We start from the raw sequence: 24,378 nt of genomic DNA, 5'->3' as shown, positions 1-24,378 counted from the left end.
GAATAATCTCCTCTCTCTAAGTTTGACACAATTCAATATCCAAAGTAAATTTAAGGGAAAACTTAACGGAATTAGGGTATAGATCCTTACTGAATATAGTAAAGGTTCTTAACTGTAAAAAAAATATGATAGTTGAAGTCCCTTCTATTACCCTTTATTACTTGGTATCATTTGGTTGCCACTATAAAGGTGGTAAAAGTTCACATGAATTGAAAAAATGGATTGTTCGGTTGCCCAAATCACATGATTCTTCTCCTAGGTAATTGAAAACTCCTAAATCAATTTCCGGATGCCAGCCTAATAGTATCGTTTAGTTACCTCTTGCAAATCATATAAATTGAGAAATCTAATGAATTACAAAATGGGAATTTGTTTGATTGCCATTTTTTTAGCAAAATGTAAACATTCAATATTTCTAGAAATTTCGAAGACCTACATAATGGGGAAATGGCAACCAAGATAGTTGTAAATTGTTATGGAATTCAACTCCTACACCAGCAACCAAACAATGTTATCGTTACTAAAATGAAATAGGACAACAAAATGATCGGGACGAAAGGAGTACCTAATTAGAGTATTATCGTTACTTAAATGACTCAAGTCATAACACTCAATTTATTTGTTGGTTCACTGTGACGATATATCTAAGACAAGGTTAGTTTTGTGTTGATGTTAATATGCATATAAACTACAAAGTTACATTGTACAACCACTGAATTATATTTGATTTATTGGTACTGTGTTTGGAAGATTTATGGAACTAAAGGAGTCACTTAGGGATAGGACGAGGTTAAACGTTATTAGCAAGAGGTTTTGTAAATCTCGTTTATGGCAATTACCCGGTCCTCAGATGTGGAAGGTTTTGGTGTTGAAGATACTTAGCTTACTAACTCACTCCCTGTGAGGAGTGGTTTGCCAAAAGGAGTTTGTTGGTGGATCACTCTTGTCAGCTTTGTATTAAGAATAAGAATGTGATAGAATCGTTGGAACACTCGTTTAGGGATTGTTGTATAACGACAAGGGTTTGGGTTGGCTCGTCTTTGGGTATTAACACGAGTCAGAGTTCGAATGTGGGTGTTGGAGAATGGATTATTAATTGGATCTATTATTTGGGTAAGCTTGAGAAGAGTGATCATCGGATCTTATAGTTTCTAGCTACGCTATGGAGTCAATGAGTGTTGCGTAATAATGTCATCTTTAGAGGTAAGAAGTTCGTTCCCCAGTTCTTCTTTAAGCTTTGGCCACTAATTGCGGCTATAGCACTTACCGCTGCTTAGTTGAGTAGTGAAGGGAAGGAGGGGAATGCTATTATTGGTCCGAGTAGGGATGACGGTAGTTAGGCTATGATTCGCCATTGCCGCCCCTTTTATGTTATTGGTGGCAAGGGAAATGTCAAGCTATAAAGGTGAAGGTGGATGCGAGTTGGCATGGTTCTTATGATGCCACAATTGGTCCGGTTGTCTATGATTTGGGAGGAGTTATCCTTTTTGAAGGGGGTGTCAAGACTAGAGTACGTAGAGTCGGCTCTACAAGCCTAGGCTTTGGGAATTCGGAAAATCTTGGAATGGGCACGTGATCGTGGCATACTACATCTGGACGTCTCTTCTGAATGCCTTCAACTGCTGAACCAAATTGCAGGAATCGAGTGCAAACATCATCTAATTAAAGGGATCCTTGAAGACATATATGTTTTGTTTGCATGCTTCCATTGTTTATGTTTTAGTTATCTACCTATGAGAATGAATAGAATAGCTCATGGGCTTGCGCAGTTGCGCGTTAGGCCATGAGAATGTAGAAACCCTTTATTATCAGTTGTCAAAAAAAAAAAAAAAAAAACTATTTGGTTTATTGGTTTAGCTATGCCAAAAAAAAAATAATGTCTTTAATGAAAATGGTGGTATATGGAATTTTTTTCCATGAGCTTTCATATAATGGAAAGAGTTCATTTGGAAACAGTAATAACAGAATCTCGCAAAACATTATCAAACAAGGTGATTTGGTAGAGAAAAACATCGGAGTTTTAGGATGGGAGACACTAGAACACATGTTCTTGTACAATAATTAACGGGTTACTCTAGGGTATAATTGCTATCCTTTACCAATTGTATTGGAGGACGACTACATGTGGTTTACTTTAACATTTGTGGGTTCCAAATTGATACGGAGTAGCTAATCCGGGACGGTTACGTTGTATAGATACTATTATTATAGTGCAAATTCTAGTCTTTACGATTGGTGAATTTACTTCCGTCTTGGAGGGTTACGCTTTGGATTTGAGCCTAAATAGCGTCAGATTTTATTATTGTTTGCGGTATACTTATCGATTGGTTACTTTCGTTATGAGTGCAAATTAGCCTTAATTTTCCAACACTATGGCTCTGTTTGGCACGACACTTCAGGTAGCTTATTTGACCAAAATTTCAGCTACCTGATTTTTTTACAAGTGTTTGACAAGTAGCTTATTTGGTCAAATAAGGTACCTGAAATGAAATGTTACCTCAGGTAGCATTTGAGAAATCAGGTACCTGAAATGACTTATTTTCCATTTGGTACCCCTTTATTCTATAATATTAAATAGTTTTCATATCTTTTTACGTCATTTTACCAAAATCAGCTACATTTTCAGCTAGTTTGCCAAACACATTTTTATATAATCAGTTAACTTATCAGCTCCTCTTTTTCAGCTATCTTATCAGTTACCTTTTCAGGTTTCAGTTAGCTTTCCAGTTTTCAGCTACCTTTTCAAGTTTCAGCTACTTTTTCAGGTAGTTTTACCAAACAGAATTTATATATTATCCTGCGGAATAGGAGAGTTGCAGAATGATAATGTAACCAACTCTTTTATCTTGACCTCTATCGTAAAGCTTCAACTTCAAGGCATCAAGAAGTATTAATTAGAGAATGGCCTTCTTGCACAAGCCCACTTCCGGTCCATCCACATATGGGCTGGACATGTAATATTCCCAAGAGCTCGTGGAAAATTTATACAGTACTTTTCAAACACAAATGATTGTATAAGACCATTTAATATATCGGATTAGCCTAATAGCAAATAATCTAATTAAATTAGTTAATAAACTTATAAATAAACTATACTCAAATATATATATATATATATATATAATCGATTAAATATGTCGATATTTATCATAATATATCATGTCATAAAAATAAAATAAAAATAAAAATATAATCAAATTTTAACTTTGGGCTATTATCATTTCACTCTTTCAGGTTAGCTTTATGCTATAGAGTAGTTCTATACAAGAGTTGTAACTCGTTACTTTTCACATTCTGAATCACTAGAGTATATATATTATAAATGGATATCCATAAATCCATAATACATATTTGGTCGGCCATTTAGTGGTATCTAGCGAGTAGTAATTGAATTAAAATGGGTATCAATCCAAAAAATTTACACTCTCCAACTCACAATTACTTTTCAAAATATGAAAATTGTAGGACTTAAGGGGTATAAATAATAAACTAGTTTTGTGACCCGTGAAATTCACGGATTATTTTGTTTCTAGTGTAATACTTTAGTGATTTAATACAATAATATACTACAATCAATTCAATTTACGGTTTTCATGTTTTAAGGGTTGTATAAATTCAATTAGTCTTTTACACAACAGTTTATCAGAAATTAAAATTTCATACATTAGATATACTAAGATACCCTTATCAAAACTAAAGTAACTCAATGCAAGCTAACATGAATTAATAATATAAGTATTCATATAATCAAATTAAACAAAACTATATTATCAAACAAATATCCCCAAATATAGAGCACCCTCACAAATTAGATATCGAAATTTCATCAACAATTATGAAAATAACAAAAAACGCACAATTAGAAATGTTATGACAAAACTAACATTTCATACCCCCATAAAATTGAAGCTAATAAAATAATAAATTGCGGAACTAAAAATTTTAAAGCCGCAACAACTTGAACAACAGTTGGATCAGTATTGTCGAATACTTCACCTATTAAACAATATTATACAAAAAATGTTATGTCATCTCCTCAAATTTTCCACCTTTTTGTGATATTTCAAAATATATATAATAAATGCTCAAAAAATTATTAATCATCCACCATTCCACGTTGATGTCACCAATCTTTAGTTAGTATGTAAAATATAGTTGTTTAAGCAATCTTAGTATTTCACTTCTCCTTATAATCTTCTTTCTTCAATAAATCATACCTATTAAAAAAAAGTAACACAATAATAGTGGAATTTGTTTTATGCAATATTATCGTTATTAACTTAGTTTCACCTTAAGTAATGAAAAAAAGAGGGAATGATAATCAAATCGTAGAAATGTAAGTATATTTACCTTGGAAAAGCTTAACACAATAAATAATCTTGATAGCACCTAAATGAGAACAAAACAAACACATACGCGGAATTGAAAATGTGATGAACACTTCATAACCTAACGAAACTTCCAAAAAAAAAAAAAAAAGTTAATAATATCGGTGACACATACCAATCTCCTAACGATAGAGATAAGAAATTTTTTGCTTACAAATTTTGCCTTCCATAAAAAATATATAAACAATTGAGGATGCGTTTTATGGCTATTAAATATTATTATTATTATTATTATTATTATTATTATTATTATTATTATTATTATTATTATTATTATTATTATTATTATTATTATTATTAATTTTTTTTCTTACAAACTCCACTTTGCATGAAAGTCGTTTAAAAAGTTATCTTGTATATGTAATATAAATATGACATATTGATGATGATAGATATTTTGGTTTTCTTTTTAATTATATTTATAAAGTTGTAGATATTAGTAGCTTTATAATTCAAATTATTAGATTTTTTATTTACTACATATCAGACTTTTTAGCTACTATATTTATGGTTAAGGAGGAGTTAGATGAATAAATTAAATGATTTAAATGATGAGACTAAATTCTTAATTTATTTTTATAATTTAAATCATGATCTTATGGTTTCCACACAAAAATAAATATTACTAAACCTTATAATGAGTTTTAATAAATTTATTAAAATAGCCTTAATATTAACAATATAAATTAATAGAATTTAATTATGATAATCCTACATGGCAAAAAAATTAAATGTATTAAGTTGCCTTTTAACTATATAGTTAAAATATGACATATTGATGATGATAGATATTTTGGTTTTTCTTTTAATTATATTTATAAATTTGTAGATATTAGTAGCTTTATAATCCAAATTATTAGATTTTTTATTTACTATATAAGACCTTTTAGCTACTATATTTATGGTTAAGGAGGAGTTAGATGAACAAATTGAATGATTTAAATGATGAGACTAAATTCTTAATTTATTTTTATAATTTAAATCATGATCTTATGATTTCCACATAAAAAAAATATTACTAAACCCTTATAATGAATTTTAATAAATTTATTAAAGTAGCCTTAATATTAACAATATAAATTAATAGAATTTAATTATGATAATACTACATGGCAAAAATTAAATGTATTAAGTTGCCTTTTAACTATATAGTATAGATTATATAGATTTAGAGATGTGGCATTCGTAATGCACGCGTGACTTTTTCTTCGCCTATGTGGCTTTGTCTACGTGGCCTTTTAAGGTTATCCTTTTAATATAGTTTTATAGATATAAACAATAAAGACCATATTTAGTGCTGTAAATGGATCAAGAAAGGTAAATGTGTGCCTAAGATGAAATGCAAGTGGATATTAGAAAGTAATTCAGAGACAACTATAAAGTATATTGAATAATTTTGACAAATAAGAAAGAATTAAATATAATATTCCAGAATTTTAAACGGATTACTCCACTACTAAAACTATCTGCCAGCAACTCTTAAAAATAGGTCTAGGGTTTCACGAAATTCCTAGGGCTTCCGTCTACCTTTGCTCTTAGTTTCTCCTTCTTCTCGAGGTCTCCTCTCACGATTGTTTGATCGTGAGACTTGATTTCTTTTGTTCTTTTTTTGTTGTTTGTTGTTTCTTTATGCAGGGCCAGCAGAGGAGTGGTTCATCGGGTCGGACATGGAATGGGAAAGAGCCTATGGTGGAGGGGGGCAGCCAGGCAATAGAGTGGGATGATGATGCAGATACGGTGGAGGATAGGAGTAAGCTGTTATTGGTGGGTAAAATCTGGGCGTCGAAATCGATTAACGTGAGAGCGGCAATTGATACCATGACTCGTCTTTGGAATCCGTCACTGCCGGTTATAGGGAACGTGGTCGATGCTAAAGAGAAGTTATTCGTCTTCAAATTTGGTGCGGAAAAAGATAAAGCTAGGGTTTTGGAGGGGCAACCATGGCATTTCGACAAGTTTGTGTGGTGTTTCAATGAACCTAACGAGCAAGGTAAACTTACAGACGTGCCTCTATTTCATTTCCCTATTTGGTCTCGGGTGTATGATTTACCTGTTGGTGGAAGAACTAGTGTGACAAATGCTCGAAATATCGGTTCGTGTCTTGGGACTTTTATCAATGCTGAGTTTGGCCCTAATCCTGATATCGATAGAGCTATACGTATTCGCATACTCCAGGATGTAAGGCAACCCTTAAAGGACTCTGTCCCAATAAAAATGAAGGAAGCGAAGGTGGTGGACTTCACTGTGAAATATGAACGACTTCCTATTTTTTGTTACGGATGTGGGGTAATGGGGCATGGGGAGAAAGATTGTGATGAGGGACCATATGATGAAGGCGACCTGAAGTTCGGGGAATGGCTTCGGGCCTCACCGTGGAAAGTTACGAAGACTACTACGGAGGGATCTGGGAAAGCGAGGAGGGATTTGAATGCGGAGTTTGATAAGATGGGGAAGGCGGAGGAGGAATCTGAGATCAATAGAATGATTGAAAAATTGCAGTCGATTGCTCTTAACTTTAAATACAAGAAGGGTGGGAAAGGGGATGGAAGTAAGCATTTGGCTTCGATGAAGGAGGCTGCAGAAGACAAGGGGGTACAGAGTGGCGGAGGGGGGGGGGGGAGAAGATGATGGAGATGCAGGAGGTAAGTTATTGGCAACTGGGCAGAAGGGAGGACAGGGTGGTGATGAATGTTGTGCAGGAGCAGGTGCAAAGGAGTAGGGTGGAGGATGGGAGGTCGTATGGGTGCACTGGGGAAGGTGTTGTCGGGGAGGGAGTAGGAGGGGAAGGCGAAGTGCAGTATGAGGAGGGACAGGCAGAACAGAGGGGAATGGAGGAGAACGAAGTGGAGGGGAGAAACCGTGGGGTGGTGGGGAAGACTTGGCGACGTTTTGAACGGGTTGGGATGGTGGAGACTGGGGAGATTACTGGAATAAGTGGTGGAAAAAGAGGGCGAGAGGAAGTGGACGAGATGGAGGGGGGAAAGAAATCAAGACTGCTGATAGACGGGGGCGTCTTAATACCTGAGGCAGAGGTTGAGGGAGCTCAACCCCGCCCGACAAAATGAATATCTTAAGCCTCAACTGTCGGGGATTGGGCAACCCCGACACGGTTCGTGCCCTTCGTGAGTTCGTGCGAAGGGAAGCCCCGGCCATACTTTTTCTTTGCGAGACAAAATTGTGTGGTCGTGATATGAGGAGGGTGAGGGAGCGATTGGATGGGTATAATGGGATGGAAGTGGATAGTATGGGTCGGTCGGGGGGTCTCGCTTTTATGTGGCGTCGTGATATTCAGTGTCAATTTATGTCGGCTTCGGTCCATCATATGGACTTCTCGGTGAAAGAGGAGAATAGAGAGTGGCGTGTGACGGGTTTCTATGGATGGCCAGCTGCTTCTGATCGCCATCTGTCTTGGGATTTGCTTCGTTTGCTTCACACTAAATCGGATTTACCTTGGCTTTGTATTGGAGATTTCAACGAGATATTGTATTCGACTGAAATGAAAGGAGGGAGTAGACCTCAGTGGCAGATGAATAATTTTCACGCAGTGGTGGATGAGTGTGGACTGAGGGATGTGCTTTGGGAAGGGTACCAGTTTACTTTCGACAATGGGCAAAGTGGGGAAGCTAATAGACAGTGTGTTCTTGACCGAGCAATGGGTACGAGTGCCTGGTTCGAGATGTTTCCATATGCTAAGCTTTTCCATCTTGTTCGTGAGTGGTCGGATCATGCGCCAATCCGGCTTGTTCTTGACCGTGTGGAGGAGGATAGTGGGCCCACTACAAAAAGAATTAAAACAGGCGACTGAAATTGGCGACTGAAATCAGTCGCCAAAATCAATTTGGCGACTGAAATCAGTCGCCAAAGGTCAGTCGCGGACCTTAGTCGCCTTTTCTAGCTTTGGCGACTAAAGTCGGTCGCCAAATTTGGCGACTGACAAATCAGTCGCCAAATGTCAAAAATGGCGACTGATAGGGTAGTCGCCAATTTGGCGACTGATTAAAGGTAGTCGCCAAATTGGCGTGATCATCGATGAGCATCGCCAAATGCTTTTTCGATCGCCTTTTTGGGTGACGAGCGATTTGGTCGACCAAATTTGGCGACTAATTTGTGTTTTGGCGACTGAAAGGCAGTCGCCAAATTGGCGACTACCTTGTCAATCAGTCGCCAAATTGGCGACTACCTTGTCAATCAGTCGCCAATTTGGCGATCGCTTTTCATCGCTAAAACACAAATCAGTCGCCAAAGCTACTGTAAGTTTTGGTGGTTTTTTTCGTTTTCATTGCTAGCCAAATATTTACAACCTGCATACAAACCGATGTTCCACAACACCATACATCCCAAATTTCAACACACAACACCATACATTTCAACCCAACACCTCCCAATTTCTCAAACTTCATTTCATATATTGAAAATGAAAGTTTTACAAGCTAAGCTATTCTAAATGTTCAAGTCTAAAGTGTTCAAGTTTTACAAGCTTACATGCTAAAATCATCATACTTGGAAGCCAACACCGGCTCCACTCCCCCCTTGTGGACCATGCGGATTATTTGGATCGTAGTTGGGTCTAGGTCCGGGGTTACAACCTTGCCACCAAGTCTCAAACATTGCCATTCTTTCCTTCATTTGGCGCAATTCTTCATCACGTTTGGCATCTTCTTCATCACGTTTGGCATCACGTTCATCACGCTCTTTTATTTGACCTTGAAGTTGACTAATAATTCCCGGTTGATACGTGTTGCTGGGAATTGTTGAAGTCGATCTCCTACGCGTTTTCTCATAGAAAGCCGGTGTTGAACTTCCGGTACCATACACGTTCCCTTTCTTGAAGCCATCCACCAACTTAAACCATATGTCATTATCCGGAGTTTCTGGATTGGCGGCTTTTTCTTGTTCAAATGCTTCCTACAATATTAAACAAATGGTTGTAAGTTAATATGGTAACCACCTTATATACGACATTTTAAAAGAGAGTAAATTAACAAAAATTAAGTGTTACGGAAACTTACATATAATTGCTTGTCTTTTGGCTTAGTCCAAGTTCTAACTCCTTTGTGGTCAACCCTGGAATGCGTGTCCGTAAAGCAGATTCCGTACCGTCGCAATCGGGCCGTGACTTCTTCTTTCCTCTCGAATGAAAAAAAAACATACATGTTAGAAAATCAACAAAAAATCTAACATAAAATAAACATGTTGTATTGAAAACAAAAAAAAAGTGTGAAATAATAGACAAACTTACCCCCAACATACGATTCCAGAACGATCGTGAACCCGCGTAATGAGTTGGCTCGTTCACGGCGTCTTCCTTTCCTCCTCTTTTGTTGAGGGATGCTTGCTTAGACTTCTTCCCGAAAAGCGGGAGTTTTGGTATGCTTTATTAAGCCTTCATACTTGTCACCTGCAATTACACATATGAAATCATAACTAATAAGTTACTGATATTATTTATAATATAAGAGAGTATATACTAATTAATACAAATAACAAAACAAGTTAATTAAATACCTTTCATGTTCTCTGGTTCCTTTGGGCGCCTAACTACCTTCCAAATCACGTCCCGATATCGTCGAGTACCGACTTCCTCGTACCTGATACGGACATTCCGTTCTTGAGACGGTGACCAAGCATATGCTTGCTACAAAAAAAAAGCGACAAAATTTCATATTAGTATTTATAAAAGTATAACCTTTTAGTATTTATAAAAGTATAACCTTGGTTATTAAAACAAAGAAATACGGAAAATATATACCCGAAAGTTATTGAACCACGCATCTCTTTGTGCAGGAGAAGCTTGTGTCCACGACGTAGGAATTGGACCCACGAAATTAGTCTTCGTGCTTTTCGTGACACCTCGTACCACGCAATTGTCCATAAACCTGCATTTATTTTGAACATGTAAAATTACAAACAATTATTATTTAAAAAAAAAAAATAAAAAAAAAAATAGTAGACTAATAAAGAATAAAACTTACCATAATCCCGTCGGCTCAAGGATCATCTTATGATCCGAAGTCAATCAATAGCCCAATTCAACCACATAGTAAAGGCTTCTATCCTAAAGTCCGTAACATAATTTGAACTAAAATTAGTAAATTTAAAAAGTAACTGGTAAGAAGAGGTTACCTAATCAAGTAAAAGCAAAAATGAAAAGAAAACAAGAAGCAACAAAGCCTATCACAGACGGTGGTGCCTAGCAACGGTGACAACCCTGAAAAGAGAAAAGAAAAACAAAAATAACAAGGTTATTCTACCTCAATTCATCAATAACATGAATTATCAAACTAAATTTATCAAAATCAAGTCCTAAAGAAGGTTCTACTTAGCTAATAGATAATTTCTCTTAATCCAAAAGACGGTTCCACTTAGCTAATTCCATTAATGCAAAGGACGGTTTCACTTAGCTTAACATTAATAATAATAAGGCGGTTTAATTAGTAATAATAATAATAATAATAATAATAACAATAATAATAATAATACAAATACTAATAATAATACTAATACTAATACTAATAATAATAACAATAATTCCCTTCCCCCACCGCCACCACCCACCGCCACCCTTCCCCCACCGCCACCACCCACGGCCACCCTTCCCCCACCGCCACCACCCACGGCCGACCTCCACCCCCACCCATAACCCTAAACCTAAACACAAACCCCCTTAATCATTCCCTTTTAATTCAAACACAAATTAAACTAAATCTAACTACAAATTAATCTAACATACTAACTACAAATAAATCTAACAAACTAACCACAAATTAATCAAACTAACTACAAATTAATCTAACAAATTAAACAAATTAAACTGAAATTAAACAAAAAAAAACTAACCTAATTAAAGAGAGTGATGGAGGCAATGAGAACGGTGGTCACGGTGGTGGAAGTGGTGGAAGTGGTGGTGTGGTTGTGTGGTTGTTGTCGTCGCCTGTTTCGCCCGCTGCTTTCCTCTCTTCTTCTTTTTTTTTTTTTTGTTTCGAAAGAGTAAAGCAGGAGAGAGGTCTTCTGTTTTCTATAAAAAATTTGGCGATCGAAAAGCAATTTGGCGATCGCCTTTCGCCGCCAAATTTGGCGACTACTCCTACATCAGTCGCCAATTTTCAAAAAACAGTCGCCAAATAGATTCCTTTTTTAAAAAGTGACAGCCTGGTTTCTACTAAGAAAATTGGCGACTGAAATTCATTTTGGCGACTGAATTTCAGTCGCCAATTTGGCGACTACACATAAATCAGTCGCCATATTTTAATTCTCGGTCGCCAAGCTTTATTCCCTTTTAAAAAAAGACAGTCGCCAAATTGGCGACTGATTTCAGTCGCCAATTTGAAAATCAGTCGCCAATTTGGCGACTAAATAGATCAGTCGCCATATTTCGGTCGCCTGTTTTAGTTTTTCTTGTAGTGGCCGAGAAGGGTGTTTCGCTTTGAGCAACTATGGGTAGGGGAGGAGGGGTGCGAGGAAGCTGTGATTAGGGGAATGGAGAAAGGGAACGGCAATCTAGGGGGTATGCTTAGGGAGTGTGGGAGGGAGCTCCAGGCTTGGAAAAAGACTAGCATTGGGAAAATTGGATGGTCTATCTCGCGAAAGCGCAAACAATTGGCTCGGTTGGATGTGGGGGCTCGAACTGAGGACGAAGTGAGGCAAAGGCGAAAACTTGTGGCGGAAATTGCGGAGTTGGGTCGACAAGAAGAACAATATTGGCGACAACGCTCGCGTGCACTATGGCTTCGGGATGGTGATCGGAATACAAATTTTTTTCACATGAGAGCTGGGGAGAGGAGAAGTAAGAATTTTATTGGGAGCCTAGTCGATGAGACGGGGTGACACTGATCGGGAACGAGGCTATTGGGAGGGTGGCCATGGATTATTTCCGTGAACTCTTTGCTACATCGAGACCATCACAGTTTGATGATGTGCTTCAAGGGTTGGAGGGAAGAGTGTCTGACCGTATGAATTTGGTGTTGCGAGCTGAGTACCGTGAGGAGGAGGTGGTGGAAGCGCTTAATCAAATGCATCCGCTTAAAGCTCCGGGACCGGATGGAATGAACGGGTTATTTTATCAATCTTACTGGCACCTTATCGGCCCCAATGTGGTGAGTCTTGTTTTCGGTATTTTACGGGGAGTCTTCTAAAGAAATTGAGTATAATAAGACTAATATTGTCTTGATCCCGAAGAAGAAAGCACCGGATAAAATGAGGGAATTTAGACCAATTAGTTTGTGTAATGTGGTCTATAAACTTGTTTCAAAGGTTCTTGCTAACAGACTGAAGATTTTCTTGGGAGAGATTGTGTCAGACAATCAGAGTGATTTTACGCCCGGACGATTAATCACGGATAATATTTTAATTGCCTTCGAAATGTTTCATTATATGAAGAATTCCAGGTCAAGCGAGGGACATATGGCAATTAAATTGGACATGGCGAAAGCATATGACAGAGTGGAGTGGGAATTTTTGAGACGAGTTTTGGAGACGATGGGCTTCGATGGGAGTTGGGTAAGGCGTGTCATGGATTGTGTGACTACGGTTCAGTTCGCGGTGCTTATTAATGGGTCACCCACGGAGGAGTTTTGTCCGGAGAGAGGGCTAAGACAAGGGGACCCGCTATCCCCTATCTTTTTATTCTGTGTGCGGAGGCCTTATCAAATTTGATGCGACGTGCGGTCGAAAGGAATTCTCTTCACGGGATTCGAGTGGCAAATAATGCACCTGCTATCTCTCATTTGCTATTTGCGGATGATAGCATTTTCTTTGTTCGGGCCACTTTGGGAGAGGCTGATATGGTTAATGATATTTTGCGCCGGTATGAAGCTGCTTCGGGTCAGCTAGTGAGCCTTGATAAAACGTCTGTCTCTTTCAAAGAAAGGAGTTCCAGTGGGCGGAGGACGGGGTGGCCGAGAGACTTGGGGTAAATGTGGTGGAGGAACAGAAGCGCTATTTGGGGTTACCGACTGTTATTGGACGGTCTAAAAAAGTGATTACTGATATCATCCGGGATAAGCTAAGCAAAAGACTCCAAGGGTGGCGAGGGAAAATATTGTCGAGGGGGGTAAGAAGTTCTTATAAAGGCCGTGGCCAATTCACTTCCTACCTATGTGATGAGTGTGTTCAAAATTCCTTCGAACTTTTGCGATGAACTTAGATCGATGGTATCGCGCTTCTGGTGGGGGCATGGGGAAGGACAACGAGGCATTTCTTGGGTAGCTTGGAAGAAGATCTGTACGCCGAAGGGAGTGGGAGGCCTTGGCTTTCGGGATTTTCTTTTGTTTAATCTTGCATTGCTTGCCAAGCAGGCCTGGAGGTTAGTAACTTGCACGAACGGGTTATGGGCGCGAATCATGAAGGCTAAGTATTATCCGCATGGGGAGTTTATGGAAGCGGGAATTGGGTATAACCCGAGTTATGCGTGGCGTGGCATTGTGGAGGCCCGAAGTGTGTTAGAAAAGGGGATGAGAAGACGCATTGGAGACGGTCTGAGTATGTTTGTGTGGCAGCATGCGTGGCTTCCAAGCACGCAAACGGGTAGGATTATCTCTCCTTGTGCGAATGGGAATGCGGACATGCTGGTGGCGGATTTATTGAACGGTGCTGGGACAGGATGGGATGAGGGGAAGGTGACTCAATTATTTCTACCTTTTGAGAGGGAGAGAGTTCTCAATATTCGACTGAGTTCGAGGCGTGGCCCGGATATGTGGTATTGGGGATTGGAGAAGGATGGGATTTACTCGGTAAAGACGGCGTATAAAATGCTTGCAGGAGAGGGGATGGATATGGAGGAACAATCGAATGGTGAGAGGGGGAGGTGGCTGTGGAATAAGCTCTGGAAAATTCCGGTCTAGCCCCGTGTCAAGCTCTTCTTCTGGCAGCTGTGTAAGGAGGCCTTGGCAACGAAATCGAACATCATTACTCGAGTTGGAGGTGAGTCTTCTTCTTGTCCTTTTTGTCATAATTTTAATGAGTCGAGTCTCCATTTGTTTCGTGATTGTCAAGTGGCACGCTGGGTCTGGGAGGGGTTGGGGTTTGAATGGGAAGAAGAGGGGGAGAGTGACGACGCGCCGGTGGGTGGAAGCTAGATGGAGAGAGTGGGAGAAGGGGAATGTGGCAAGTTCATGGTGGGTTCTTTGGGCAATTTGGGAGCATCGTAACAAGGTCGTCTTTGATGAGGTGGAGGTGGAACCGGACAGAATTGTTAGAAGGGTGTGTGATGTGATGAGTGAGGGTGTAGGAGATATGGGGTCTGAGAGGGAGGGGAGACGCATGGAGAGGCAAAACAGGGGAGAGAGGGATGACGGTGGATGGGCTGCGGCACCGGAAGGGTATGTAAAGGTCAACGTTGATGCCGGAGTGAAAGAGAGTGAGGGAGTAAGTACGGGGTTCGTTTTGCGGGGACGGTCGAGGACATGTTTTGTGGGGTGGCGCGATTGTATGGGATCAACAAAGTGGGAACCATGTATGGCGGAGGCGAGTGGCGTGCTTGATGGTCTTCAAGCCGCACGGGATAGGGGACATCGATGCCTGGTTGTGGAGAGCGATTGCTTACAGGTTGTGGATACGTTGCGGGAACGAAAGCAAGGGAGGAGCATTTTCTCGCAAGTCAGGGACGATATTTCCGATCTTTGTTTTGAGTTTGATTCTGTTTTATGGTCTTATACTCCTAGAGTTAACAATTGTGTTGCGTACGCTTTAGCGCATATCACTCCACGGGTTGTTGGTAGCTCGTTTTGGTCGAATGTTTTACCTACTGTCGCAAACAATGCTGTAATCTTTGATTTATCGTTATTAAGTTAATACCCTTACGGGTGTTTTTCTCAAAAAAAAAAATATAATATTCCCTCCATTCTTTAAAAATGATCCATTTACTTTTTGTACAAGAATTAATGTTGTAAGCGAGTCTCACTAATAAAGTAAGATGCTTTTACAAATGCCGAAAAAAGAGACAATTCTAATGAATATGTAAAAAATGGAATATAAAGCAATTTATAAAGAATCATAAGAAGTACTAGCTTGGTAACTCTTTCGTCTACTTTTATGGTGCAAGACTTGCTAGTTCAGCTTTACCATGTCAGGGTCCAACTAACAGGTAGAGTTGTCTTCGGGCTAGACCGGGCTGACCTGAGGGCGGGGCGGGGCGGGGCGGGCTCACTTGTCTAGGCCCTGAATCGGCCAGGGGGAGGGGCGGGCTTGGTCGGGCTGGGCTGGGAGTATGTTTGACCCGGCCCAGTCCCGTGGTGGGTGGAGGGCGGGCCGGGCTAGCGGACCTGTGTAATTTCTTTTTTTTACTAAATAAGCGGGCCAAGGGTAGACCGGGTTTGGGTTTCGTGACCTGGGCTAGTCGGGCCGGGCTGTGTGTTGAAAGAGCCCGAAGGGCCGGGTCGGGCCGTGCTGATGACCAACTTTACTAACAGGTGTCGAATACGGGGATGTCAGCAAATGTGAAGAGACGAAATAACATAGTCTACAACCATTCTAGCTATTCATCTCTGCTACGTACCCTAACTCTTTATAAATCACCAATCAACTAGAGTTGATCAAATGGCCCAAGTCCACCAACCCGATTCGGTCTAGACCGTGTTTTTGAAGGAATTTGACCTTTTATTTTGGCCAAAAAGCCCATGGGCCAACCCAAAAGCCCAAAGTATGTTTGGGCCGGGTTTGGACCAAGTGTTTGGCCTAAATTCTGATCGAGCCCAGTCCACCTTAATTAATAAGGAATATTTTTTTTTCTTGTGAGTTTGTTCAAGTTATAAAAACTCTTTACAAAGTTATGTATATTTACTGAGATTTAAAAACGATTTTTACATAACAAATCATATCTACTAGTACATTATTAATTATTCATAATGCGGCGATGATTATTTTATTATATTTTTGGAGAATAATTCGTGTACACTTCATCATATTGCACAATTTTAAAAACGGCGTATGTTTTTTAAGGTACTAGTTAAGTGTATTATGCTACTTATCTCCTTCGGTATGTCGTAAATTTTAGGGCCCGAAAAGCCCAATTTAACACATAAGGGCAAGGTTTAGGCTCACTAAATAGGCCCATACATTTTGCCCGACCATTTTTACCCTCCCCAACCGGCCTAAAACTACATGGGCCCGACCCATGATCACCTTTACAATCAACCATAGAAGAGGCAACCATGGTCGATATCATATCGTCCATAGTAACTTACATGCTAATATGATCAAACGAAAAATCAAAATGATCAGGATAAAGAGAGTACCGATCAGAAGTGGGGTATGGTCAAAAACCCAAGTTTTAAGCATAAAACTCTAGTGTTCGGGTACAAAGTTAATGGGCCATGGTGGTCACCTGATGAACTGAGCAAATTGCCCAAACAGCTGTGGATCCTACTTGTGTGTCCACTGTCATAAAGTCCGAAAGTCTATAGCTGTAGTTTTCCATCCCTTGCTGTAAACCTCTAGAGTACTGTTTTTGTTGCTGAAAATGAAAATGACTTCACATAATTCTTGTCACGAATTCGTCTATAAGATAGGTATATCTGTCTTAAACCTAAAACGATTCAAATAGTGTAAATGAGATAAATATAACAAAAACACTTGTCTCGTTCTAATCTAATGGGTATTATTTAACCAGTTTTAGTCCTAAGACTAATATCGCCGTTTTAAGAGATACTAACCGAATTTTAGTACGTCGGCTGTGGAAATTGGAATAACCACAAGTTGATTCAGTAACTGTTGCTTCTACACTTTACATAAACACTTGACATAAACTTATGGACCACTTTGCCAATTTGCTATGTCTAGTATTGACTCGGTTTAGATGAATCTCGATTACTCACTTTATTAGTTCACGGGAGATATCCCTCTATAGTTATAGACGGACTAAATATCCACCCAGTTTAAGTATAAAACAAGCAACAAGTTGTATGGTGAAAGTACAAAAAAAATATTACCACTTTAAGTATATTTGACCCGTCTTTCACTTTAGACGGATATATACGTCTATAATGAGACTAATTGTTACGAGTATTAGTTTGTGCTAGTACACATTGGCTACATGCTCAATCGAGTCAATATCATATCAGATTATGTTCATGTTGGACCATTACTAGCAATTATGAGAAAATTAAGTCAAATTTCACAAATTTTTTTTGTCACGAATATACATTTTTAGTTAAGAATGTAACAAACTAATAACAAGATTCTATTACAAGCACAATTTTGACTTTCTATTGAAATAACCCTTCAACGGTAAAACATAGTAAGTTAGAACACAGTACTAAACGTAACAACTTAACGTGATAATCAAGTTAATTATTTTATATTATCTAATTAGCAATGAGCCAATGACCCACATGCACCCTAAACATCACAAATCTAATCAATCATTCACTTAAACAAAAAGCATTAATTAAAGTCTAACATTGTATTTGTACAAGATAATTTCATACACAAATTGACTAATGCATTACTTAGTCATGCAAATTACAAGAATAGACCAACCAACTCTTAAGCATAATTGCATGGACCGTAACTCCTCATAAACCCAAACAAATGTACAGCCAGTAGGTCCACAATCGTAAACTCACCGAAAATAGTTAAAACCGAACCTTCTAGTTCTTGGTTTACCACTTCTTTTATATTCTTATTATTCTTATTATACATTACACGTGGAATTCAAGTTGTTCCCCATGTGGGTCCCTCTTTAAACTAATGAAAATGAATCTCAACTTTTCCAACAAAATATCTTCCTCCTCTTTCCTATCCCTTTTCTTACTCACCTTTCTCCAAAATAAAATATTTAAAATAAGTATTTTCATATATAGAGGGAATCTCATTTATTGATTAAGACGATAAAAATCCGTCCTAATTATTTATTTAACTTTGTTTTTGCATGAAAGATCAATGAGATATTCAGAGGGGAGGAGAAGCCGTAAATAGACAACAATAAAATGAGTGATGAAATTATCCATCAAAACTATCCGCAATATAAAAAGTTAAATAAATGAGACATCCAAAAAAATAGGTAAACAAATAATCAAAAGAGTAAAACGTTTCATTTCATGAGATGCAAGTCATGCCACATTTAATCTAAAATTTATTACTCCTAACCTCACAACATAATTAGACAAGTTTTTTTTTTTTTTTTTTTTTTTTCAACGAAACGCGCACTTAATCGCATTACAATAAAGGGAGGATAAATTGAACCTGAGACCTATTATCCAAGATACCCCTATCTTAACCACTCGATTAAGACATATTCGATATAATTAGACACATTTTAACAAAGCTTATTTTATTTTCGTCTATTATATATAATCCGTTGTGAAATTGGAAGAATCATCTTAAGTTAAGACGGTATTGAATAAAAATTGGTGTAGACATATGTGTAATTGGGGGTAGATAGAAGTCTAGTTTTGCTAAATTTGCCTAAAGTATATGATATTTTAGATGTGCAGCAGCGTAGTTGATTTATTTAAAGAGCGTATAAAATTAAAAAAAAAAAGTAAAGAAAGTAGCCGCTTCTGGAGAGTTCTTGTGCCTTAACGTATACACAACAAGTTGATCGTAGTATCGTACTACTACTCTAATTTTACCCTATTTTATTCTTCTAGCCAGCCATCTACAACTTCTTCTTTCTTCTACAAAATCATAACTTTGCTCTTTCTTTTTATTATTATATAAATTTATTATTATTATTACGTACCATATCTCTATATCCCATTCAATTCGCTCTTATTTTATTGACTATATAAGTATAATAATATACTCCGTATAATCTTACAATCAAATTCGTCGACACCAAAGTGTTGCAAAATCTAAAATACAAATGTCGGGTGAAGAACAGAGAAACAACAACAACAATGATGATGATTTCTATGCAATTCTTGGATTGCATAAAGATTGTACACAAATTGAGCTTAAATCTGCTTATAAAAAACTTGCCATGGTTTGATTCTTGTTTATTTTCTCTCTAATTAATGTGTATTGTGTTTCTCATTCCGTCACGGTCAATAGTTTACGTTTACTCCGTACGTTCTGCAATTTGTTAAGAAATCACTTTTTTTGGATTAATATGTTAAAAATAGAGTTTTAATTTGCATGACAAAAAACAGCGTGTTATACGGAGTATTTTAATTTAATTTCATTTGATTTATTGTTGAATTTTTTAATTTGAGTAGAGATGGCATCCGGATCGTTGCTCGTCTTCTGGAAATTCAAAGTTCGTTGAAGAAGCAAAGAAGAAATTTCAGGCTATTCAAACTGCTTATTCTGGTAATTTTCCTTCTCTGTTCCTTTAGGTTACCAAATACTCCCTCCGTCTCGGTAATTTGTTTATTTTTGATTAAAATAGTCTTTATAAAGAAAGTTATTGTGGAAAAGTTATCGTCCCTTAATAATATAAATCCTGGTTCCGTTAGTTACTGCTAATTTTCAGCTTATTATTGTACTCCTTAATAATAAATCAGCTTATTATTGTACTCCTTAATAATAAATCCTGGTTCCGTCACTGTTAATTTTCAGCTTATTATTGTACTCCTTTTCGGTTTTGTCCTGATTTGTTATTGCATTACTGGTGCGTTCACATGAAATTTATCGTCCCTTAATAATAAATCCTGGTTCCGTTACTGCTAATTTTCAGCTTATTATTGTACCCTTTCCGGTTTTTGTTCTGATTAGAAGTGCTCATTATTACGACCAACTTTGCGTAAAGTTCGAGACTTTGAGGTATGAGTTTGGGCCTCGTATTCTCGGACTACGTAAAGTCTTGATCAAAAGATGTTGAATCTTGGTTGTTGAATGAGACCCACCTTTTGGTTTATTTAAATCTAGGATTATGAATTTACAGTTCTACTATATTTTTTTTTTTAAAAAAAAAAAAAAAAAAAAGAGTAAGAAAACTAGGTTGATCCTCTAGGGGAGGACCAACCTATCTCATCCTTGAGGGAGGTAGTTGAAGCCACCAGCTATCAAACCACTTTAAAGGAGTTGGACATGATTGTCCAATAGAAGCCATGAAGTCAGCAACCTTGTTGGCTTCACGAAATCAATGTTTAATTATCACTCCATCGAAAAAATAAAGGTCTAATTTCACATCCTTGATAATACTAGAAATTTTCCAAGGAATTTGCCAAGTACCTCGAATCGAGTTAATCACACATAAATTATCACCCTCCACAATTAAATTTGAGATTTCTAAGTATTTAGCTGCTAAAATACCTTCTTTTAAAGCGAGAGCTTCCGCAACAAAGATACTATTGGATCCGCACTTTTTTTGGTCTTCTTTAAAACGATCATATCCGTCTTAATATGTGTAAAACGGTGTTAAATGCTAGTATGCCACCCCATATTGGTGGATGGGGACAAGAGTTTACTACTTCCCCTTCAATCAATTGTTATCCTTTGGTTTTGGCACAAAGACCAAGAAAAGAGGAATGAGTCAATTACTGAATGACAAGTGAAACAAATTAAATGTGAATGATCAAATTGCTCATCAAGTTCATTTTTAAAATAGAAAGGACAATAATTGATTAAGACACCCTAATATGAAAAATGACAACAAATCACCGGGACACAGGGAGTATTTTATAGACATTATTATGCTTTTTAACTTATACATCTATTTGACTTGTCTAATTGTGTAAGACGGATATGTTCGTCTTAAATAATATTGATCGAGTCATCGACGGCTTGTATTGGTTGGGTCTTGGATTGCCGTGAAATTGCTGGATACCGTCGAGAATGTTTGGTCTTATAAGCATGATTGGCATGTTGATTATTTACAACAAATTGAAGATATTGTTTGTAATTTTCGGAGCTATAGTGCAACTTGACATGATTTTAGGGATTTTTTTGGTTGTTGGAACAGTTCTATCTGATGAGACCAAAAGATTTATGTATGACGTTGGAGTCTACGACAATGATGATGACCAAAACAATCATGTGAGTCCCTTTGGCATTGCTTGTTTCCTTTTGCTTTCTAAATGTATTACCCTTTTGTAGAACGAAAACGTTGTACTATGATTCTACATTAATGTATTGGTCTTTCTCATCATTGTTTCTATGACCTAGAGCTCACGGCGACATGACTAATATTGTGTGAGTCATTAAACGCGTAAATACACCGTTACTAAAAATCGGGTGTAACCAGTGGCGTAGCCAGGATTCAAGTGTATGAGGGCGAAAAATTTTTGGGGGGCGAAATGGTAATATTATAAGGTACACTGGAAAAATTTCGAAAACTTTAACGAGAAATTCCGAAAATTTCATCCGCCAAGGGGGCAAGCGCTCCTGCTAGCCCCCCTAGCTCCACCACTGGGTGTAAAGTTGTTATGTGAAAAAACGTCATATTTTTGGCATAAGATGAATGTACTGAAATAGTTAGAATGCTAAACTATGTTCTGGTTTAAATGCAGGGGATGGGCGAGTTTTTGAACGAGATGGCTACTATGATGTGCGAACAAAAGCCTAATGTGAGCTCTCATGTCTATCATTGTTACACCTTTCATTTTAGAAGTGGTCGCGATCCTAGGGGGTTAGATGTAGACTTGACCGTGTTAAATTTAGATACGTGATTTACGCGAGCCGCTAGATTAGAATTAGAATTATTTGCACAATCTTACTTGGTTAGGAATGTTGGGGACTGATTAAAGTCAAGATGGCTATAATGTTCGGTTTAGGAGGAGTCCGTAATTGTTTTCATTGACGGAATTAATTAACAGGAAAATGGGGAGGAGAGCTTTGAACAATTACAAGAGCTTTTCGAAGAGATGTTCCAAAGGGACAATGGTGATGCATTTCCTTCCACATCGTCGCAAGGGATGACCCCTTGCTCTTCAGCGTTTTTTGGATCAATGGAGAGTCCAAGTATTACGAACAAGAGAAGCTGTTCTGAGATGAATAGCGTACAAGGGTCATCTCCCTTCAATCCAAACACATTAAGTTATCGTGTAGGGGTAAGCGATTAAGTTCCTTTTTTTGTACAACAATTAATCGTTCCTTTCTTTAATTGGTTCGAGCATGTTTCAAGGAGTGAGTAAATTGTAAACCGCATCTAAAGGAAGAAATGCGTTTATTGTGAAGACAGGCGGAGTGCAGGGGAAACCCGGGAGAGAAAAGGGCAACCAACATAGAGGACGAAGGAGGAGCGGGTAGTAGGAGACCGAGAAGGAAACAAAGGGTTTCATCTCTCCATGATCACTCCTATGATAACACCGGCATCTCAATATGATTTCGGCTTTGAATGTGTCACTGGTAGGCGATATCGACGATGAAGGATCTAGAGAGATGCCTCAAGTGGTATCTCCAGCCTTGTATTACGTACGACTGAACGAGTACTACATTTCGTGAATCTTCTTTTGGTGATTGAGTTTCTATTTATGTTGTATTTCACACATTGATTGCTTTTGGCCTCCAAATTGTGGAGTGTTTTATCAAGCAGAAAATTGTGTTTAATACTTAATTTAGTTAATGAGGTAGTTTTTCCGGTTGGTTATTTACCTTGACTTTGTATTATGTCTCGCTCTCTCTTTTGTTTTTCATTTTTCCCCTTTTCTACTTTTTTTCGCATTTTGAGCGTTCACCCATGGACGGTTCTAAAAGATGATTCATGTCAGCGGACCCTAAATCATTTTGGGATTAAGGCTCTAATGTTGTTGTTGTTGTTGGTTATTTATTATTTTTATCGAGTTTTTATACTTAATAGAGAGCTAAGGTGACAGAGTATGTTATATTGGGTTGGATTAGGCAAAGAGCAACGGGTCAGGCAGGCCGGCTGGCTGTGGCTCGAGTCTGTTTGAGCTGGGTTTATTTCGAGTTTGCAAGATTTTGGTCGGATCAAGTTCTTCATGAATAATGGTTCGTTTGCAACAATAAACCTTTAGACGAAATTATATTGTTTCACGCATGTCAATTCGGGTTATGGTCATGCTCAGTCCTAGACCTGGCAAACAGGCCGTGTCGTGTTCGTGTTCGTATCAACTTTAAACGGGTCACTACTACCTCAACCCTAACCCGACCCATTTAAGTTTTCTATAACCCAACCCGATCTGTTTAAGCCATTTATCTATAAGCAGTTAATTTTTAACCCGCTTAACTCGTTTAATCCAATAAACTAAGCTTTACAGTCCTTCTATCCCAAAAATAAGGAATAAAAATACTTATTTTAAAGTTGTTTTGTTGAATTATTGATTAAAACGAAATATATTATAACACTTTTAAATAAATGGGTTATTCGTGTCAGGTTCGAGTTGAAAGAGCTCTACCCTAACCCGACCCGTTTGAGTTTCGTATCGTGTCCGTGTTAACCCAATTACTTAAATGGGTCACAACGTCTTAACCCTAACCCGCTAATTTCGTGTCGGGTTTGTGTCGTTTTTACGGATCGTGTCAATAATTGCCGCCTCTACTCGGTCCTTACTTCGGGTGTTAGGCCTAGTTATTTGGCCAGGTATAGTTTTTTTTTTTGACAGTTTGGCCAGGTATAGTTGAATGTGCAAAATTTGAGGAAATCTCACAACTAAATCGATTTTTCGAACTATTTCCGACTCCCCCTTATAAATGACTGCGTTATCAACTTAAAAATGGTATTCCATACAAAATATGTTTCCACCTTTCATCTCTTTTATCTGGTTGTCATATATTTTTTTTTTCAAAATTCTCTCATATATTTTGAAAAACCGTATATGCAAAGAGTTCAATATAATAATTCATGTTTTTTTTTTGTAGGGAAAAATATTTTTTCATTTGATCATTCATTCATAGACAAAGAAAGAGTTAACATTCGTATATTTAATTGCTCAATTTGCACTTAAAGATAACTCAGTCAAGAATACTTCCTCCATTCTAGTTATATTGGTTTACTCTATATTTTGAGTGGATTTAAAAATGAGTAATAAAATGAGTGTGATAAGCGATTTAATGTAAAAAGGATGGCCTTTTAATGGTTTCTATTGGGGATTCAGTATTATTTATAACTTGTAACAACTCTTGCCTCTTGGTACAATACTACAATGGTGCT

At 37.7% G+C, this 24,378-nt stretch overlaps 4 protein-coding genes and 1 long non-coding RNA gene across 6 annotated transcripts; 3 read left to right on the top strand and 2 right to left on the bottom strand.

Annotated features, from left to right (window-relative positions):
* Positions 1–7,578: 7,578 nt before the first annotated feature.
* LOC141589720 (uncharacterized) lies at positions 7,579–8,411 on the top strand. The gene is made up of 2 exons (XM_074410346.1): positions 7,579–8,094; positions 8,391–8,411. Exons 1-2 carry the CDS (start codon positions 7,579–7,581, stop codon positions 8,409–8,411), a joined length of 537 nt encoding a protein of 178 aa, XP_074266447.1.
* A 362-nt stretch (positions 8,412–8,773) lies between these two features.
* On the bottom strand, positions 8,774–9,472 carry LOC141590885 (uncharacterized). The gene is made up of 2 exons (XR_012520538.1): positions 9,398–9,472; positions 8,774–9,293 (listed from the first exon to the last, which is right to left on the bottom strand). It is a non-coding gene; the product is annotated as an uncharacterized LOC141590885 (long non-coding RNA).
* Positions 9,473–9,724: 252 nt separating this feature from the next.
* LOC141589719 (uncharacterized) lies at positions 9,725–10,393 on the bottom strand. Its single transcript, XM_074410345.1, has 4 exons — positions 10,361–10,393; positions 10,138–10,264; positions 9,894–10,023; positions 9,725–9,786 (listed from the first exon to the last, which is right to left on the bottom strand). Exons 1-4 carry the CDS (start codon positions 10,384–10,386, stop codon positions 9,725–9,727), a joined length of 345 nt encoding a protein of 114 aa, XP_074266446.1. The 5' UTR covers positions 10,387–10,393.
* A 3,949-nt stretch (positions 10,394–14,342) lies between these two features.
* Positions 14,343–15,176, top strand: LOC141589718 (uncharacterized). The gene has a single exon (XM_074410344.1). It carries the CDS (start codon positions 14,343–14,345, stop codon positions 15,174–15,176), a length of 834 nt encoding a protein of 277 aa, XP_074266445.1.
* Positions 15,177–18,988: 3,812 nt separating this feature from the next.
* Positions 18,989–22,851, top strand: LOC141591730 (uncharacterized). 2 transcript variants are annotated; one of them, XM_074412164.1, is made up of 6 exons: positions 18,989–19,308; positions 19,541–19,634; positions 21,229–21,302; positions 21,776–21,832; positions 22,082–22,315; positions 22,447–22,851. In XM_074412164.1, the coding sequence occupies exons 1-6, from the start codon at positions 19,189–19,191 to the stop codon at positions 22,588–22,590; spliced, it is 723 nt and encodes a 240-aa protein (XP_074268265.1). In that variant the 5' UTR covers positions 18,989–19,188; the 3' UTR covers positions 22,591–22,851. The 2 variants fall into 2 exon arrangements, with proteins under 2 accessions (XP_074268265.1, XP_074268266.1); XM_074412165.1 differs by having other exon boundaries at positions 18,991–19,308; positions 22,443–22,851.
* The last annotated feature ends 1,527 nt before the right edge of the window (positions 22,852–24,378 follow it).

Source organism: Silene latifolia, chromosome 7 (assembly GCF_048544455.1).
Source record: "Silene latifolia isolate original U9 population chromosome 7, ASM4854445v1, whole genome shotgun sequence".
Lineage (NCBI taxonomy): Eukaryota > Viridiplantae > Streptophyta > Magnoliopsida > Caryophyllales > Caryophyllaceae > Silene > Silene latifolia.
Note: the sequence above shows the minus strand (reverse complement) of the source record. Positions and strands in the feature narration are given on the sequence as shown.

Excerpts from the sequence above, each read along its gene's own strand:
- LOC141589720 (XM_074410346.1), top strand. The coding sequence starts at position 7,579 with ATGAGGAGGGTGAGGGAGCGATTGGATGGGTATAATGGGATGGAAGTG. Across the intron at positions 8,095-8,390 it reads ATGCTAAGCTTTTCCATCTT|GTAGTCGCCAAATTGGCGTG; the intron begins GTTCGTGAGTGG and ends GACTGATTAAAG.
- LOC141589719 (XM_074410345.1), bottom strand. The coding sequence starts at position 10,386 with ATGATCCTTGAGCCGACGGGATTATG. Across the intron at positions 10,024-10,137 it reads CGTGGTTCAATAACTTTCGG|CAAGCATATGCTTGGTCACC; the intron begins GTATATATTTTC and ends TTTTTTTTGTAG. Across the intron at positions 9,787-9,893 it reads GGAACCAGAGAACATGAAAG|GTGACAAGTATGAAGGCTTA; the intron begins GTATTTAATTAA and ends GTGTAATTGCAG.
- LOC141589718 (XM_074410344.1), top strand. The coding sequence starts at position 14,343 with ATGAGTCGAGTCTCCATTTGTTTCGTGATTGTCAAGTGGCACGCTGGG.
- LOC141591730 (XM_074412164.1), top strand. The coding sequence starts at position 19,189 with ATGTCGGGTGAAGAACAGAGAAACAACAACAACAATGATGATGATTTC. Across the intron at positions 19,309-19,540 it reads CTTATAAAAAACTTGCCATG|AGATGGCATCCGGATCGTTG; the intron begins GTTTGATTCTTG and ends TAATTTGAGTAG. Across the intron at positions 22,316-22,446 it reads CATTAAGTTATCGTGTAGGG|GCGGAGTGCAGGGGAAACCC; the intron begins GTAAGCGATTAA and ends TTGTGAAGACAG.